Source organism: Arachis ipaensis, chromosome B2 (assembly GCF_059453495.1).
Source record: "Arachis ipaensis isolate K30076 ecotype BB chromosome B2, ASM5945349v1, whole genome shotgun sequence".
Taxonomy (NCBI): Eukaryota; Viridiplantae; Streptophyta; class Magnoliopsida; order Fabales; family Fabaceae; genus Arachis; species Arachis ipaensis.
In genome coordinates this window covers 1277459-1296555 of record NC_142437.1, presented here as the reverse complement: position 1 = coordinate 1296555, position 19097 = coordinate 1277459, and the positions used below count along the sequence as shown (strand labels likewise).

The window sequence follows — 19097 nt, the reverse complement described above, 5'->3', positions numbered from 1 at the left end:
AGAGGCAGAAATTTTTCATTTGTTTCTTAAGAGTTGAGACGAAAGTGGAAAAAATGCATTCAAGAACATGGGAAACACGTTAATAATCCTTGGTATTCTGCATACTCATATAGTGATAAACTAATAATATGAATACTATGCATGTTAAGACTTTGACATATTTTATGATTAAAGTCAAGTGATCATTTTGATATAGAAAGATTTTAATCCGACAGAATAGTTTTTGAATTAAAAAAAAAATCCATTTATAGAATTTTTTTTATATTATATTATTAAGTGTGAAATTCTTAGTGATGAACTAAATTATGTGTTAAACATTGCTATGGCCATTTATAAAACGTGATTGACGTTTTGTGTTTTTACAGTTAAAATAATATTTTTGCAAAACGTTAGTGACGTTTTATTTTTTTATAATTAATTTTTTTATTACAAAATGTCAGTAATATTTTTTTTTTTATAAATTTTGTGTTACTACTACAATTGTGTAAAATACTAAAATGATCAAATATTTTTGTATTTTACACTAAAATTATTTATATGTAAAAATTTTAGCCCCATTTATAGCCTCTCATAAATCACAAAATTTTGTAAAATTTTACAATTTTATTATAAAGTTTCAATGTGAAAGTATAATTTAGTATTTAATTATTATCACATAATTAAATAATTTGACGTTGGAAAGTGTAAATGTTGGTTTCTTTTTTGTCATGAAATGTTAAATTTAATAAATCATAATAAATATATTTTTTTAGATTATGTTACATGTATATTAAAATTAGTCACTAAAATTAGTCACAAGTATAAAATATATGCTAAAATATAAATACACAATAAAAATAAATTAAATTATATATATATTTATATATTAATATATAAATATATTATATATTAGTGACTGATTTTAGTATACGAATAATATTTTTATTTTTTTTAGTCGTGATAATATATAAATAAAATATTCCAAAGTAGGATTTTGACTTATTTGAAGGACATGATTTTTGTGGTTTGGACTTTGGACAGTAAATGAAATAAATCTACAGATAGTATGGCCACTTGGCCGGGCCACTCTTGTAAATTAAACTTTTTTGGGGGACCAAACTGAAATTAACGCATAGTAATTCTTATTCCATAAACCACCCGCTTTTCCCACCGTGCTCTGTTCTACTCTCTCTCATGGCTGGTAGTAGCGGTGGTGGTTTGAAGCTGTTGGTAGGGTCGGCCATCAGGCAAGGAGTCATGGAAGCCCGGGCCCGGATCTTCGGCCACCAGCTGAACCCAATGGGCCAGAAATCGGCCCACAAGATCCTCCGTCAGAAGCTCTTCGGTGAGAAGGTAGCGCAATGGTACCCTTACGACATAAAAAAGGATGACCCTCTCGTCATGGCTCGTCAAGAGCAGGAGTAAGCACCTTCTCTCTCTCCCATTCACTTTCAATCACATTTTGTTCTGCGCTTTATAGCTCAATTTTCATAGTGCCCGCTATGTGTTTGTGATTTTGTCTCTGTGAGAGTTTCTTTATATTTTTCGTTTTTGGGGTTTGATGCTGATTTTTCAGCGTGTGAAAATTAATGGGGTGTTCTTATTTTTATTAATGAAATGAATTGTGTTATAAAAGTTAATTTTTTTGATACTCTTTAGTCGAAGTTGCTACTTAACCTCCATGTATCTCTATATATCAGTGTCAATATTAGATGGATCAACCATTTTTGTACCTTGTTTTATTCATTTGAGGTTATTTAAGTATGGTGAATGAGCTCTATTAATTTTGGATGTTGAGTGCAATAGTGGTGGACAACTATTTCTGCATAATATTTATACTGCCTCAGCTGCTTAACATTCAAAACGAAAATTGATAATGTGAATAAATGAATAAAATTTAATGTCACCATTTGATTGTTTGAGATTTTAATCCCTCAAAGAAAAAATGTTATCTTTTCAATTGTCACATTTTTCATATATTTGTGCTATTCCTATTATAGTATAACTATATATGCCTGAGCTTCATGACACACTTTAGTTTAATCTAGCGAGGTTTAGGGGCTTCCCCTTTGAAGTTGGCTTTGTTGGTTTGCACCAAGTGCACTGTTGTGATGCAAATTTATGAATGTCTAGTAATTTAATGACATTGATTCAAAGATGTACCATAAAGTGGTAGTGCTAGATAAAAAAGAACAAATTAATTTGCACTCACTCTAGCAATTTAATGACTTAGTTATCTTGTTCTTTGTAGGCGCTTATCGAAACTTGAAATGTTGAAGCGGCGCGGCAAAGGACCACCCAAGAAGGGCCAAGGCAGGCGTGCTGCCAAACGCAACAAATAAACTGCACTTTACTTATTAGTGATTACTGTTTTGAGTTAAGAGACAACTACTTTTTTGTGTCTAAACTCTAGATTTGATTTCTTAAAATTATAGAACTTATCTTTTTGTACTCAATGTAAATCGGTAGAAAGTGGAAGCCATTAAGCCTAATAATTTGGTTTATTGCATATTTGTTCTTTTTGTGCTAATTAACTATCCACATTTTGATTCAGCTTATCTATCTTGGATGTTGGAACCTGGAATGCAATAGTGCTAAGAGCTACCCTTATGTTGAATCACATAATTTATAAACTAGAATTCGGACTAAATTTATAGTTCAAAGACCAAGTGATATAAACAATTAAACAAACATAAATAAAATAGTTTAAACTCACACAACTCTATCCAATCCAATGCATCCACGATGCATTAAAGCTGGTCAAACTTGCTTATGACAGAAAGAATATAATTGTGTGGAAATTTGATAAACAAAGAGTCTTTTTTATTAATTCTTTTGTACAGGTATTGCAGGCAGAAAAATTTTGAAGGATATAACAAATTACAGCTTTACTAAGGCAATTTGAAAAGGTCTAGTTCCACCAAGAGTTGAACTGTTTGTCTGGTTTGTATTAACTGGCATGCTCAATACAAAGGAGAGGTTGAGTCGATTTGGGGTTATTAACAAAAGAGATGCTGTATGCGTGTTATGTAACAGAGGTGTTGAATATGGTCACTACTTGTTTTTTGGTTGTGATTTTTCTTGACAAGTTTGGTTTGCTTGGTTATCATTTGTTGGAAGGCAATGGTCGTGCCCGAAGACGTTGAAGGAACATTTTCTAAGTTGGACTGAGATATCAACTAGCAAAGAAGAGCGCAAGAGATAGATTTATGCGATCATTTGAAACATTTAACTTGAAAGGAAGATCAACAGGGGTCAACGAGATTATCCATTTGTCTTTTATGAACTATATAAAGGGATTAGGTGTAGATCTTTTTTGTTGTTTTTGTTGATGACAATGCTAAAAATGACAACGGGATATTAGAGTTCTTCGGCGTTAGGTGGTTTTTTCCTTTATTTGTATTATGTTGGTCTTGTTTGTTGCCATCTTACTCTCCACTTATTGTATTGAGCTTTCTTTAAAAAAAAAAGTTAACAGACCTCAAATGAGTTCAATGTAAAATAAATAAATAAATAAATTTAAATTAGTTCCTATCAATTCTTTTTGTAGGAGGACAAAACAGTTTGTAGTGGAGGACAAAACGATGGCATAAACAAAACTTATTATCATTTGGAATTGGTTGTGTTTAGCAAAAATTTAAAAATAAAAAATATTAATATATACAAAACTTCATGCGAATGTATTTATAGAAATGGACAAAATTTATTTTAATATAACTATATTTTGTTTGCTTTTGTGTTTGTTTTTTAAGATATATTTGTGTTTTAGTATCTTATATTTCTATCATAATACAAATTAAATAATAAAAAAATATCACACACAAATTACATAAAGACCTCCTCCAAGTTTAAACATAGCTAATTTTTTTGGATATGACACCTACTTGTGTGTAACGGAGTATTATGGACGTTAGGAGTATTTTATACTGTTATGATGGCGGTTAACTGACGGAAAAGAAATCAGACGTTCCAATTTTGTTGAAGAGAGAGAGGAGCACAAATTGGACCGTCCAATTTGTGCTGGCAAATATTTTTTTGTTAAGAAATCGGACCTACTGATTTCATGCATGTAGGACCAAATTTATTTTTGTACAAAGAAATCGGATCTACCGATTTTCAGCCAGCAGGACAACAATTTTTTGGACAAGAAAATCGAACCCATCGATTTTATGGATGCAAATCTTTTTGGCCCAACGCAACTCTAATCGAAATGTCCGATAGGTGCTCCAAAAATTTGAAACGTTCAAAAATGGGGTCGGACGGTCCGATTTCAACGTTTATATATAACAATGGTCTCACCGAGCTCTCCACTTCATCTTCTTCTTTTCACAATTTTCAAATCGTCTGAAATTCCTCTCTGCTCCTTCTCTTCTTCTTAAGTGTTTCCAAAAAATTAACACCAAAGTTGAGGGTATGCAATGTGAATATATCATTATGGATGATAAAATTATGTTAAAAGTATATTATCATGAACAAATTTTATTACAAATATCTGAAGGAGTGAATTTTGTGTGTGAAAATCTATTAAATATTATTTCATTCACACTGTCATTTGAAGAAATAAAAGGTGTGATTTGTGAGAAGATGAATTCTCAAATATCTAGGAGACTGTCGTGTATTTTGTACAGATATCCTATATCTGTATTTGGTGGAATGTCTCTGTAATTACCTGGATGTGAGAGACCTGACATAGGAGCCATGAATCCAAGCAGTTGGCTAAACGGACCTTGATCCCCTGATTCTTGCTGCGGGACACTTCAATACTGTCGATGTAATGGGACTGATGATGTAAAATAATCCACAGAATGCGTGTCAGAAATTTATAGTATGAAATGCTCAGGCTCTTGCTGTGCTTGTGTCTGTGACGGTGGTTGTGGCGGTGGCAGTGACAGTGGTTGATCTTGTTGATTCTCATGATTATGCACAGAATTGCCCTCCCGAGTCTCTTGCAATACGGGATTCGACATATGCAAGTGGTCACCATATGTACCTCGGTACTAATGCATGTAAATTTCCAAAGGATGCTGTGAGGGTACCAGGTGCTTAATAAGAACATGACTATACTGATTCGTCCAATGCATCACCCAAAACGAGTGGGTTCCATACCAATCTTGATTCTTGGGTCTTGTCAGAATCTCGCTGTGCGCTCTACCTAGATCCCACTCTTGATGAGGAACGCCCTGAGTCAAACCAAATTGTCTCCTCAGTCTATCGGATGAATGCCACTCAACGCATTTGAAAGATATAAGCGGTGCGGTACCGTGGCACTCCATATAACCGAATGCTGACGGTAAAAGGAATTACGTCTGGATCAATGCGCCCAATCGCATAAGCCTCCCAAACAAATTGTACACATTGCAAGTTAAGGAGGATTACACACTAAATAATAATACGGCTAAACAAAAATAGGTACTTATTTATTAATACATACCTGTCCTTCTTACAGATCATCCAATACTCTTCTAAAGTGAGTAAGACTACGAAATCTGTAAGGCCGATCAGCACGCTCCCAGTTACGCCACTTGACATCAGACAATTCGTTAATTAATTTTTATCAATCAAATTTAAAATACAACGTGTTACACTTTATCAAAGCAGATAGTAATTAAATTTACCTGTTTGCACCCGGAAAGAGTCGAGGATTGCCAGGAATCGGCGCAAGAAATGGTAGACGGATCTAAGCCCAGGTAAGCAAAAGTGTCAGTGGACCGTCAATCTCCTTGCAATCGACACGAGTTGCTCTACACAACACTTTATACAGGTGTGTCAGGCATGTCGATCCCCAACTAAATTGTATGATCCCAGCAAAGACAACGGCAGAAACTTCCAGTGCACTGCTGCCCCAGAATTATTTCCAAACATAATGGTCCCAAATAATAACATTATGTGGCACTTCACGTACCTCTGAATGTGAATATCATCAGCTAACACTAAACGATCTTCCAGTCCTCAAAACCACGTCAACTTTTTTGAAGCTTTCTCTACAGTCTATCTTTCTAGGTGCAACACCAAACTAATCCATGCATTCAGTCTCTAAGGCCTCATAACTACTGAGTGTCGGTTCTGTAACTGACAGACTATTCGTCGGAAGACCAAGAATTATCACCACGTCCTCCAACGTCACAGCACACTCCCCAACCGAAAAATGGAATGTGTGAGTCTCAGGCGCCATCTCTCGATCAGAGCATTAACTAATGCAGACTGATATTGGACAACTTCAATCTGGAAAACGTGATAAAAGCCAATTTTCTGTAAATGCTCATCCACAATTTGATTGTGCGGATCCGGCGGCATTAAGTGGTCACATTGCAACATCCATGAACCTTACAAAATATAGCCATAGATCACATTAAACAAATATAATCATGTTTAATTAACAAATTAAATTTAACAGAATCAAATTTTCATTGTCACATAACCAATAAAACATAATCATATTAACTACTCAAAATATCCTAAATCTATTTTACAAAAAAGTTCACATTCACATTTTTTACATTTTAATAATTATCAATAAGCCTTAATCAAATCTTAAATATAAATCTAGTTAATTTTAAAGTTACATATTCTAATGTCTAAAACCAAATTATTTTATAATAATAATAATTCTTATTCCTTATTTTCTATTTATATAATAATAATAATAATAAAAAATTAATTAAGTCACTTTTAACAATTATTATATTAAAACAATTTTAACATTTACACTTCCAAGTTTCAACATAATAAACAAACATTCTCAAGTAACTATTCTATTTTATTCTAACAACACACAATAATAAATCATTAATTCTTTATTAAATATCTATATTATACTCATAATAAAAATAATTAATTCAATAACTTTTATATATCATCTACAATAAATTTAGAGCAGGAGCTAGGGGTGTATGTATGCATGTTTGATGCGTGGCTGGGGTGCGTAAATCGAACAGTCTAATTTGTGTACCTGTAATATTTTTAATTGACCGTCCGATTATTCTACTCCAAATCGGACCGTCCAATTTGTTGATCACAGTCATCACATCTTCGTGAAGTCCCCTGCACTTTTATAACCCGGTTATATACTATGTTTGTCCCAATATCAAAATTAAAAAAAAAAAGTGTTTAAATGATTTTGTACTTTTATATATATTTTTATATCGGTGACATATTAGTAGTGAATTTTTTATATCCATATAATATAATCCTAAAAACAGTGTGAAGAACAAAATTGTCTTACTAAAAAATTAGACTAATATCCTAAATTATTCTAAAAAAATTTGTAATTATCAATTTAGTATTGAGAATACGATGTCGTACGCCCTAGAAGAAGAACCATTTTAGGCTTAGCCTCTATTTTCCTTCCCATTCACACTTCCGTTCACCCAAACAACAACAAAAACGAAAACATCAAAATCCAAAGCGGCAACACACAGAGAGGGGGAGAGAGAAAAAAACAGAAGAAGCCACTCTCTCATTTTCCTTTTATTCTTTTTCTTCCTTTTCAAAAACCCTCCTCAATTAGATAGATCTTTGTATAAATTTCCATCCGCAGAAAACATTTCACCCCAAAACCCTACCCATTTTTTTCTACTCATTGTAGCAACCCTGTATCATACCCTCAGAAATTCTCTCTCTTTTCTTAGGGTTTTTACATTTTAGCTTTTTTCACTCATAATTTTCATAGGAATTTTTGTACATTGTATCGCTTCTATTAGATTAGAATTTAGAGCAGATTGTTAGGTTTACCCTTTTTGTTTTACTTTTTCAATTTTCGGAATTGGGATGAACAACAACAACAACTACTACAACAGAGCGAGGTACCCACCACCTGGGATCGGTGGCGGTGGTCTTGGACGAGGAGGAGGAGGAGGAGGCCCTGGTTTCAATCAAAACTCACCGTTTCAGCCAAGGCCTAATTACCAGCAACACCAGCAACAGCACCAACAACTACAACAGCAGCATCAGCAATATGTTCAGAGGCAGATGGTGCAGCAACAACAACAACAGCAGCAGCAGCAACAACAACAGCAATGGCTGAGAAGGGCGCAGATGGGTGCTGCTGACTCCAACGTCGTGGATGAGGTTGAGAAGACCGTGCAGTCTGAAGCCATTGACCCGAGGTTAGTTTTTCTTTTATTATATTTTTTTGTGTGTTTTCTTTGTAGATGTCTATTATGTTAGTTAGGTTTGGCTTGAGATGTTTTCAGTTGGTGTGGCAACAAATTGGTTCATGTAAATGTTCTTTGAAGGTGTTTTGAAGCAGTGAATAGGTTAATTGTAACATGCGCTTGTGTTTGTGTGAGAAGGAGATTTTGTATGGATTGATTGTCTCTTATGGTCGATTTGGGTTGGAAGATTTTTAAATTTAATTGCTTGGTGATTGTTTATGGTATGATATCAATGAAATGTCCACAGTCCATATCTTGGTAGTGTGAAGATCAGATATCATCTGAACCTAAAATAAGCTAACCTAGATATGCAAGTAGGTATGCGCAAGAGAGTAGGCCGTTGTAGTGGATAGATTTGTATATAATGCTTGGCATCTGCTTATGGTATCTCCGTATCTGCGAAACCATCTTTAATTTATTTTTTTTTTTTAAATTTGATTCCCACTTTATTTTGACGGCATATCTAGGAAGGCAATTTTTACAAGGTTGTATTTTTCTTCATTTTTCCCTTTGTTTCTCATCACCATGGTTCTGATGATTTCATGTATAAATCACTTCATTTGCTGATCCTATTCTGCCTTAAAACTTGTGCGTTTAGGCTCTCAAATGCATAGTTAGTGTTGTAAACAATCTAGGTTAATATGCCCTTGAAAATGTGCTGTTGTATCAAGTGATGTTTGTGATATGCTTAGAAATTTTCACCAAGTAAGTTTCAATTATTTACCATTGAATAAACCTGTTTAAGGACTTGTTTGGTTTTGGTTTGGTCTGCATTTTTATTTGCTGTTTTCTTTTTCTTTGTTTCAAGCTTTTGCGAAGTAAAAACTAAAGAGTGAAAATAGAATTTTATTGTTTTCACTATTTTATCATTTTCTTTCCCAAAATCCTGAAAGCAAAAAACACTTGAAAAGAGAATGCAAATGAAACAGACCCTTTTTTTTCCATGTGTTTGGTGTTTTGTCTGAACGAAAGAATGTGTTATCTAATATTATTGTCAATTGCTTTTGGTCTCCCATTATTAGTTCTCAAGATTGGAAGGCAAGGCTAAAGGTTCCACCACCTGATACGCGTTATAAGACAGAGGTATGATTATGAATACCTTTACCTTATTCTTTGAGTAGTTAACTATTCATTTTATTTTAGTAACATATTTTGCTTAGCATCCTTGGCCAGAACTTGTTTTATTTGTAATTTCTTCCCTTTTACTGTAGCTTTGCAACTATGGAGTTGTTATGTGATCCATTAATGAAATGCTTCTTGAAGTTTTGGTCATAGAATTTAACTAGCTTCTTTTTTTATTTACCGATGTCATTTTTAATATCCTAATTCCTGCCCTCCATTAGGCATTCAGTTCACTGTTTTCACTATACAAACTGCTTTAATTAATTTACTTAAATTGCTGAGAAATTGAGATAAACTGATCTTAATTAACCAGTGCAATCATTGGCATTTACAAAATTTAAGAGCTAGATTTCCTGTTGCAGTGTGATTTAGTTTTTCATATTTACACGTTTCCAATATCCACTTGAAAGGCATAATTAATGATACCATTTATGGGTAAGCCACTTAAGGTGCTGTGGTTATGAGATTTGCAGTTAACTTCTATGTTATATGTTCCAGTGTTGGTATTGAATCTGCTTTAATTTTGTTTTCCAGGATGTGACAGCAACTAAAGGAAATGAATTTGAGGATTATTTTTTGAAGCGAGAGCTGCTCATGGGAATATATGAGAAGGGTTTTGAAAGGCCTTCTCCTATCCAAGAAGAAAGCATTCCAATTGCTCTTACTGGTAGTGACATTCTTGCAAGGGCTAAAAATGGGACAGGCAAAACAGCTGCATTTTGCATTCCTGCATTGGAAAAAATTGACCAGGATAACAATGTTATTCAAGGTTTGACTTCTTCCTCTTACCTTTATCTTTTTATTAGATTCCCATGAGTTCGATTGAGAGGACTATCATATTTATTGTAGTTCAAGGCCAGTTTGAATGAATTTCTCAGGGAACAAGCTTGCTTCAATGGGCATAAATTTTTACTATAATATTTTTTTCCCATGTTTTTAGGATTTTGTCCTAGTGTAGATTATATATGTGTTGATGTTGGCTTTGTTGCCATGATTCAAACTGATGGGAACTAATCATGTTTTGATGGTTTTCTTTCTAATTTTTATCATACAGTTGTTATATTGGTTCCAACAAGGGAGTTAGCTTTGCAAACATCTCAAGTATGCAAAGAACTTGGAAAGCACTTGAAAATTCAAGTGATGGTTACAACTGGTGGTACTAGCCTGAAAGATGATATCATGCGCTTATATCAACCAGTTCATTTACTAGTTGGGACTCCTGGAAGGATATTAGATCTCGCTAAGAAGGGTGTTTGCGTTCTGAAAGATTGCGCAATGCTTGTTATGGATGAGGTAAATACTTTTTTGCCTCAACTTCTACTCATTTATAAAAGTGGTTGACATGCATAAACTATTTGGAAAGTTGCAATCCTTTTAAATGAGAACAAACAAATTTTCATTTCTATTCTCTTCGTATGTTCATTCTGTGACATTTTTAGTAGTAAGAGTTGGTTCCCAATCCCTTCGTTTACATTGCTTTTTGTTTGGTTTCAGGCCGATAAGCTTTTGTCCCCAGAATTCCAGCCTTCTATACAGCAGCTGATTCATTTTCTTCCTTCACACCGACAAATTCTGATGTTTTCAGCAACATTTCCTGTTACTGTAAAGGATTTCAAAGATAGGTATCTTCAAAAGCCATATGTCATTAACCTTATGGATGAGCTAACTTTGAAGGGTATCACACAGTATTATGCATTTGTCGAAGAGAGACAGAAGGTTCACTGCCTGAATACACTGTTTTCTAAGGTTTGATTTTTTGCTTTGTCAAGATACTGTGGATGTTCTTATTTGCTGGATGTGAATATGATGTTGAATGATGATGGCTTCTATTCCAGTTGCAAATAAACCAGTCAATCATCTTTTGCAATTCGGTGAATCGTGTTGAACTCCTTGCAAAAAAAATCACCGAGCTTGGATATTCGTGTTTCTATATTCACGCAAAGATGTTGCAAGATCATCGTAATAGAGTGTTTCATGACTTCCGCAATGGCGCATGCCGTAATCTTGTTTGTACTGGTATGTCTCTGCACTCTAGCATCCCCTATAACATAGTCAGCGTCCTTTTCAGCTGATTGTGAATGATGCCTATTTGATCTAGTATGGCATTTCATAATATGTAATTGCCTTAGCGTTCTGTTTGTTATTTTCCAATGCTATCTTAATTTGTTTTATTTGAAGAATCAGTTCAATAATGATAGCTTAATCTATTTTTGTTTAGTGTATTTTATTGATTACTGATGATATATTAAGTGATGATGTATGTTAATTGTTTGAGATCTTTACTTTGATATATTAGCTTAATTGAATCCGTTGATGGTTTATATCTATATATTTATATTTACGCATATGCATGATCTTAATCATTTAAATATTTCAAAAATTTTGCAGATCTTTTTACTAGGGGAATAGACATTCAAGCAGTCAATGTTGTTATTAATTTTGATTTTCCCAAGAATTCAGAAACTTATCTCCACAGGGTATACTGATTTTTCCTCATTCCCTTCCTAATTTATTTGCCTTGACACCGATTTCTTGTTCTAACGGATCTTATATGGATATACAGGTCGGTCGCTCAGGGAGGTTTGGGCATCTTGGTTTAGCAGTTAACTTGATCACTTATGAGGATCGCTTTAATTTGTATGTAATTTACAGTCTGTTAAGTTAATGCATTTCAACTGTATATGCTATAGATTTATTATGCATTCTGTCTTTTGTGCAGATATAGGATTGAACAAGAACTTGGAACTGAAATAAAGCAAATTCCACCACATATTGACCAGGCAATTTATTGCCGGTGACTGGTGACGACAACTCGGCTCGTTTTTACAACTGGAGAATAGCAACGGTAAGTGATATGAATTATATGGTATATTTTTGTTCAGCTTACTTAGTGTACACTACGGAAACAATATGAACTGCCACTAGGGAACAAGTACATGCCTAGTTTCAAGAACATGTAACTAGTCATAAGCTATTTCCTTAGACAAGTGGGATCTCAAATGCTTGAATAGGGTTGACTCTTATAGTAGGATATCTAACCAATAGTGCTATTTCCTTGAACACTTACAGTTTTATGACACACATCATGCTTAAAGTAATAATCATTCATTACTCTTAATACTTCCTTCACTAGGATTCAACTTGTGTTGTTGCAGTTGCTTTTGTTGTTGATAATTGTGGAATTTTCCTTTTACAGGTTGAAGTGACTGTCACCCAAGTAGGTACATATTCTCTGGTATGACAGGATGCTGTATGAAAATTGGGTTTTTTTTGGACCCTTAGTTTGAATGCTTTTTCATTATTAGGACCTTCAGAAAGAGTTTAATATTAGCCTTTTAACTGGCAGATATTTTGCTGGGTCCAGTTTGGGTTTCCCTTAATTTCATTTTCAGATGTGTTTGTTGCTAATACTAGTACTGTAGTTTCTTTTTTTCTTTTTGTGTTTTTTATTTTCGGTGGATGAACGTTTAGGGGGTGTACCTTATACCTTGTTATGAATAAAGGGATCCCTATGGTATTCTACTTTGTGGTTACCATTACGGATTCTTTTGGAGTTTTCAGACATTTGTTATTCATATTATGTTTAGATGTTACATGGATCATTGGCATTCTAAGATGGTACAATTTGTTAGATTGCACATTCCCTAGCCTCAATTTGTTACACCTCTCCGTGGGTTAGGGGAACTCTCTCTCTCTCTCTCTGATATTTGCACAAGATTAATGCCGTACATTTTTTGAAATTTGATGTGTAATTCATGTTAACTAACTGACTATATTTTGTGGAATAAAAATTTGTTAGGTGTATACTTGATGTCATGTTTGTATTGGTACTACTTAGCCATTTTGTCCATTTTTCAAGTCAGTCAATGACTGGCAATTTTTTGGTCCGATAACTTGTAATGTTGGGGATCTTGTATAAGTATTAGAGTTGTGATGATTGTGCATTTAAAAGTTGGTTTATAACCCTAACTCTTAAGGCAGAAAAATAAGTTTGTTAAAGTGAGAATTAACTCAAAATCTAAAGATGATAAAGTGGATATTATGATGGTTTATGAGTAAAGTGTTAAAAAATATTTTCTCAATCTAGTATCCTTTAGCGAGATAAATACTACCTATTTTGCTTTTCTTAAATTTTAATACCACAAACTGATTACTGAGACTGCTTTTATGTAAAGCTTGCTCTATAAAATCACTTCTCTAATCAAACTGGAACATTGCATTTTGTGCACCGAAGTAGCATGTAACAATGTATAGTTAATAGTTAATTTTCTTGAACACATTGACCTGTTTAGGCATGCTCATAATGGATTCCTAGTTCCAATGCTATCAATGCTTAGGAGTTGGGAGAAAAAACTAGTATCTTCAAAAAATTCAACTCTTCGATAATAATACATTTGTTCAATTTTCATACCCCATCAACTGTCTATACCATAGGATTTCTGAATTTCCAGCATATTTATGATTCTAGCATCCACAAGCTGGCAATTAACTGTTAATGATTCTTCTTCCAGTTGCCATTTGTGAAAAGCGATGGCATTAACTATGGAGAAAGAATCAGTTTTGCTTTTTTTTTTTTTTTTAGGTCAAATGAAATGGATTGAAATGGTTACTGATGGCAGTTATCTGAGTTTATAAGTAGTTGAAATAAAGGTTCAAAAAAAAAAAAAAGTAGTTGAAATAGATAGATATAGAGAGGGAAATACATATTTGTTTTCCATATATCTCTCCTATTTTGTAAGAAACTAAGAATACATACTGGAGGCGTGATTATATACCATTAGCTTCTGTTAGTTTATGAATAATAGCTTGTCCCTTGTGAGTTTCACAAAACGCACGTACTGTGCTTAAAATAAAGGACAGCATAATCTCTATATATAATCTGATCATAAGCTGTCCTCTAAAAACCAAAGATCAAATTTTCAAAGATGACTCTTCATTCTAAATACGATAAAATATTTAATTAAAATTATTTGAAATAATTAAAAATAATTTAAAATTAAAATTAAAATGAGATTAAACATTAGAATGATAAATTTTATATTGAGTCTTAAATCAATTTTTATAATATATGATTTCACAAATACTTATATGTCATTTTGTGAGACCTAAAATAAAATTAAACTAGAACTTACTCTCCAAGTAGCATTCTACAATTCAATGGTTTATATGAATACTATTTTCATATTCTGTTCAAAAGGTAATAAGTATTATACACAACGGCGCAGCCATACTATTTGTACATTGTGTTAAAACTTATTACAAAATAGTTAAATTCGTCAAAAAAAACAAAAAGTCAAGAAAAAGAGTTCTTATATTTGCATATTAATGATAAGGATTTTACTATTTATTAAAATAAAAATTTGTATGTATACAAAAAGTTATACAAATATCGTTTGTTATAGAAAGAACTTGCGAACTTAACTAAGAGGAGGAGAAAAGTAGGTAGGGGGTGTTCATGGAATCATGGATCAAATTCGATCCGCATATTCGGGGTGAAGTGGATGAGGTGCATGCAGTAGAAAGGTAAGGGTTGAAGAAATGGCTTATTGTGGCCGGCCATAATTGGTGCTGTGCCCGTAAACTGCAATGGATATAATATATATAACCTTTTTTTCCCCCTCTTATCTTTGTTTCTATATATTTGTGCTTAAAGTCCTTCACCATGTATGCTAGACATATATTCATCACTTTTTGAATCTCTTGAGGCTTCAAGTTTCTCCTTTTGTGTTTCTTTCTAGTGGTACAAATAATCAGAGCAAGAACTGTCCACAAAGTTCACTTTTTCGTACTACATTTGTTTTTGATTGTTTAATGATCTTTACTACTGTTTGTTATTGTTGTGTGCTTGGTGTTAGAGAGAGAGAGAGAGAGAGAGAGAGAGAGATTCTTGTCAATTATATCAACAAAAATGGTGGCCACGGAAGTTGGCGTGATCTTCCAAAGTTGGCAGCTTTTCTTGTAACATTCCTTGCTATAAAACATGCATGTACAATCACTTTTTCTCTCTTTATAGCACAAGTTGATGTGATTTTGTTTCACACATATAGCAACAACAACGTTGTTGGTTTGATAACTTCACTTTTAAAGTTATGTATGTTTAATTATTTTTTAATCATATTTCAAATAAGTGAATAACCCCCTGCTTTTACTGTCTAAAAATGAAGCAGCATGATTCATTGCATGAGAGATGAGACTAATGAAGCTGAATATATCAAAGGGTTTGTAATGTAATGTTATAAGTGCTTTTTACCCTTTACATTTCAACTATTCTCTGTTTCTCTCTGGGTTTACACAAAGCATGATCTAATCAAACATAATATACAATTCTCTGTTCATCATTAATTTTGCAAAATAAGTATACACCATTAACATTTTCGGACAATGACCACACTTTAATAATTGAGAGAGAGAGAAACTCGATTACTCAATTATTAGTGTGTGACAGTGTTGTGAACAAAAGAATAAATAAACAAACAGCATACCACACTTTAATCTAATAAAAATTAAAAAAGCAAGCTAAGTAATATTTATAATAAACATTTTTTTTAGGTATTAATTTCATACACACATAGTAAACATAACCTTTTAAACACAAACAATACAAAAATTTGACAATTATCGCTATGAAATTCAGACCCCACCAAAAAAAGAACTTTGACATTTCAAAAGCATCCGAGGAGCTTCTTTGGAGTGGTCCCAGTTGCACGATATTTAGCGGCGGTTTCCTCAGCCTTGAGAAATTCCTCACCACGCTTTGCTTCAACCATTGCTCTCTTCTCCTCAGCTTGCTTGTGAATCAATGCTATCTTGTTCTTCATTTGTTCGCCATATTCTGCTTTCTTTTTCTCCAACTGTTCCTGCTCTCTCACACACAAAAACGAGTTACTCAAAAGGGTGCTTTAATAATTATTAGTATCATGTAATGGCAATAATCATAGTGTCATGTTTTTTACATGTGACACTAACAAAAGAATATTATGGTTATCCATACTTTAACTCTAGATTGCATTGTTGTTTAACCCATAAGAAAAGGTTTGTTTTCTTTGTGTGTTAGGGCAACATGGAAAGGTGATGTCAATGTCATTACCTCAATTTTTCTCAGCTTAGCTTCAAGAGCTGCTTTCTTGCTATTTTCCCAAGCACCAACAGCAGATAACTGCTTCTGAGCTCTGTGGACCAAATCAATAATAAAACCTTAACAATACTAACATGGCACGTATTTAGTATAGTATTTTAAGTTTTTAAGTCTTACTTATTCTCTGCTTTAGATTTTTCACTTTCTTCCCATGCCTTCACATAAGACAACTTTTTCTCCTTTTCCACTTCTGCAAGAGCAATATCTGTTGAACATAGCATACACGTACACAAATCACTTCCCTTGGAAGATACATCAAATTCATTAAAAAAAAATGATTGCTATCATCAACAAGAATGATTATTTGAAGAGAGGTTTCTAACATTAGGTAAAATAAGCAGATATTTATTTCACCTCACTAAGGTTGTACTTGATACTTGGGACAAGGCACAATTACAGAGATAGAAAAACACAAAAAAAATATGTTTATAGTTGGAGACAGGTACAAAACAGTGTGTCCTAGAACACAAGTTTCCAATATTTTCTGTCCCTCTATCTCTGTATATATATATCCGCAATGTGACTAGAAACTATTTGGCACTGAGAACCTGGAGAGGTTCGCTCTCAAGTTGATGCATTCAAGTGGTTGTGAAAAAATCGCAATTAAAGATCAAATGTTAGTAAGTTTATTTCAGTCGAAACCACAATACCTCCTTCTGAAGGCACTCCTGTTCGAGCATTAAAAATCTAATAAGTAGCATCACTCTTTCAATAGTGATAAAATATTAACTCGTTAAGAACAATGTGAAGTTGAATTAAGCCAACACTAACCTCTATCAAGGGATGTTTTCTTTTTAATTGGCTCCACTGCTTCTGTCGACCGAAAGACAAAAAATAACGATGTCAAGGTTTTCTAACTACATCAAATGGAGAAGTATTTATATATATTATTAGATTAAATCCAACCAATTAGAAGAGCTCATGCACTTGATCAATTACTTGACTCTAAATATAAGTATGTAATATAGAATTAGGAACTACAGCAGCATCTAGTAGGCTAGAAGTGTTTGATAAAAGTGTTTATTGAAGTTGGGTTCATGGAAGTTTAGTAATTAATTGTCAATTAGAACTTAGGCTAGAGTGATCATAGCCAAGGCAACAATACATATACCAAATAGAAGATGCAGATAAAAATTCTTAAATTAGCAAGAAATCATTGTTTCCATATTAACAATAGAAAATAAAAATATGGAATCCACTTAGGCATGTTAAGAATGCATGCTTTATCCAGTTATTGGATTCTAATTGGGTTGCGTGTTATATATGCAATAATTAAGAGGCACAACTACCTCTTTTGAATAATTAAAAAGTGGGGAAAAAATCAATAGGACATACCAATTTACCATTGAAAAGTATTCATTACAATTAAACTTTCCTATAGCAAACCCATAATTTTATACCCAAAAAAAAAAGGAAAAAGAAAAAGAATTCAATTATTTGCTAGTGTGGACAAACAACTTTCTCAGCACATGGGAAACAAAATTATTATTTTATGATAACAAGGAGGACCTCAGTGGTTTCTCTTTTGTTGGCACAGGGGAGATGTTAATGATTGATGCATAGAGCAAGAAATGATGTAATTAAAATTCATATATGTTATGGGTCTAGTCCAATACACAGCTTAATTGACACCTAAAATACTACACTTAGCTAGATAGATAAATCTTTATACTTCCTTAATAGTCATTGAGAATATTTAAAAATTACAGCTACTTATTTGATTTAAAATTTTAAGGATTGTATAAAAACAAAAAAGAATTGAGTAGTTATGAATGTTCCTAATGTGCTGCAAGAGGAAGAAAGTAGTTCAATCCAGCAGAGAAGAGTGAGTCGGCTCCAATATCATTCTGAAACCATATCAACCAATATCAGACAAAAATCCAATCTATTCAAGCTGCAATTTTGATGAAAAACCAGAAATCTTTGATAAATCAGAGAAGGAAAACAGAAATCAAAGGAAAAGCAAGGACAAATATCATAGTTTGAATGCCCAAACTAAGTTTCAATCTTTCTCAACGCACTAAATTAATATGATATGCGTATAACATAGCAAGCGACCTATAAGCTTCGAGTAATAAAAAGTTGAAATTTTGAAGCCAACCCATAATTCTGTGCAACAAAAAGTTTGAGAATTGGAAGAAACAGAAAACTCACTCTCATTCTCAACAACAACTAGAGCCTTGGTCCCTTCTGCAGCGGCTGCCGGAGGCGGAGCCAGCGGTTTCTTCTCAGCAGCATCTTGGAGCTGCGGCGGTGCCTCGGCCAGAGGAGGGTCAGTTACCAGCGGAGCAGGAGGTGTCTCCACCTTGGTTGGTTGTTCTGCCATAGCTTCGAGAGAGTTTAAAAGAGAAGAAAGAAAACAAGGTTTGTAGCTAAGGTTCTGTTAGACAATGTCTCTGCCTCTTGAACTCTGTTACAAGCTATAAGGTCGGGTTGGTTTCAATTTAAAGTAGAGACATAACAAGATACATCTAGATATATGTGAAAAATTAAAAAATAAATAAAGAAGAAAAAAAGTGGATATATCAATTCTTAATGAATTTCTCACATGAAAATTTGCTTACTTATTTCTTTGTTAATTGTTTTGCCAAATAGTAGTTCCTTATAAACATTAGGGTAAAAAATTATACACTTATTTCCGTTACCTGGTAGTTTATTGTTATTTGTTTTGGATTTAAATATTTTCTGATTGGAAAAATACATGGTAT

At 33.3% G+C, this 19097-nt stretch overlaps 3 protein-coding genes across 3 annotated transcripts; 2 read left to right on the top strand and 1 right to left on the bottom strand.

Annotated features, from left to right (window-relative positions):
* The first annotated feature begins 1097 nt into the window (after positions 1 to 1097).
* LOC107628095 (small ribosomal subunit protein mS33) lies at positions 1098 to 2485 on the top strand. Its single transcript, XM_016330903.3, has 2 exons — positions 1098 to 1400; positions 2231 to 2485. The coding sequence occupies exons 1-2, from the start codon at positions 1174 to 1176 to the stop codon at positions 2319 to 2321; spliced, it is 318 nt and encodes a 105-aa protein (XP_016186389.1). The 5' UTR covers positions 1098 to 1173; the 3' UTR covers positions 2322 to 2485.
* A 4750-nt stretch (positions 2486 to 7235) lies between these two features.
* LOC107621146 (DEAD-box ATP-dependent RNA helicase 8) lies at positions 7236 to 12872 on the top strand. Its single transcript, XM_088504495.1, has 10 exons — positions 7236 to 8084; positions 9155 to 9215; positions 9789 to 10023; positions 10309 to 10547; positions 10749 to 11000; positions 11090 to 11270; positions 11643 to 11731; positions 11818 to 11891; positions 11974 to 12099; positions 12451 to 12872. Exons 1-9 carry the CDS (start codon positions 7747 to 7749, stop codon positions 12050 to 12052), a joined length of 1548 nt encoding a protein of 515 aa, XP_088360621.1. The 5' UTR covers positions 7236 to 7746; the 3' UTR covers positions 12053 to 12099; positions 12451 to 12872.
* Positions 12873 to 15748: 2876 nt separating this feature from the next.
* LOC107621165 (remorin 1.4) lies at positions 15749 to 19097 on the bottom strand. Its single transcript, XM_016323205.3, has 5 exons — positions 18544 to 19097; positions 17161 to 17202; positions 16507 to 16594; positions 16342 to 16423; positions 15749 to 16111 (listed from the first exon to the last, which is right to left on the bottom strand). The coding sequence occupies exons 1-5, from the start codon at positions 18713 to 18715 to the stop codon at positions 15917 to 15919; spliced, it is 579 nt and encodes a 192-aa protein (XP_016178691.1). The 5' UTR covers positions 18716 to 19097; the 3' UTR covers positions 15749 to 15916.

Excerpts from the sequence above, each read along its gene's own strand:
- LOC107628095 (XM_016330903.3), top strand. The coding sequence starts at position 1,174 with ATGGCTGGTAGTAGCGGTGGTGGTTTGAAGCTGTTGGTAGGGTCGGCC. Across the intron at positions 1,401-2,230 it reads ATGGCTCGTCAAGAGCAGGA|GCGCTTATCGAAACTTGAAA; the intron begins GTAAGCACCTTC and ends TGTTCTTTGTAG.
- LOC107621146 (XM_088504495.1), top strand. The coding sequence starts at position 7,747 with ATGAACAACAACAACAACTACTACAACAGAGCGAGGTACCCACCACCT. Across the intron at positions 10,024-10,308 it reads GGATAACAATGTTATTCAAG|TTGTTATATTGGTTCCAACA; the intron begins GTTTGACTTCTT and ends TTTATCATACAG. Across the intron at positions 11,001-11,089 it reads TGAATACACTGTTTTCTAAG|TTGCAAATAAACCAGTCAAT; the intron begins GTTTGATTTTTT and ends CTTCTATTCCAG.
- LOC107621165 (XM_016323205.3), bottom strand. The coding sequence starts at position 18,715 with ATGGCAGAACAACCAACCAAGGTGGAGACACCTCCTGCTCCGCTGGTA. Across the intron at positions 17,203-18,543 it reads AGTTGTTGTTGAGAATGAGA|AAGCAGTGGAGCCAATTAAA; the intron begins GTGAGTTTTCTG and ends TTCGGTCGACAG. Across the intron at positions 16,595-17,160 it reads GAAAACATCCCTTGATAGAG|ATATTGCTCTTGCAGAAGTG; the intron begins GTTAGTGTTGGC and ends TATGTTCAACAG.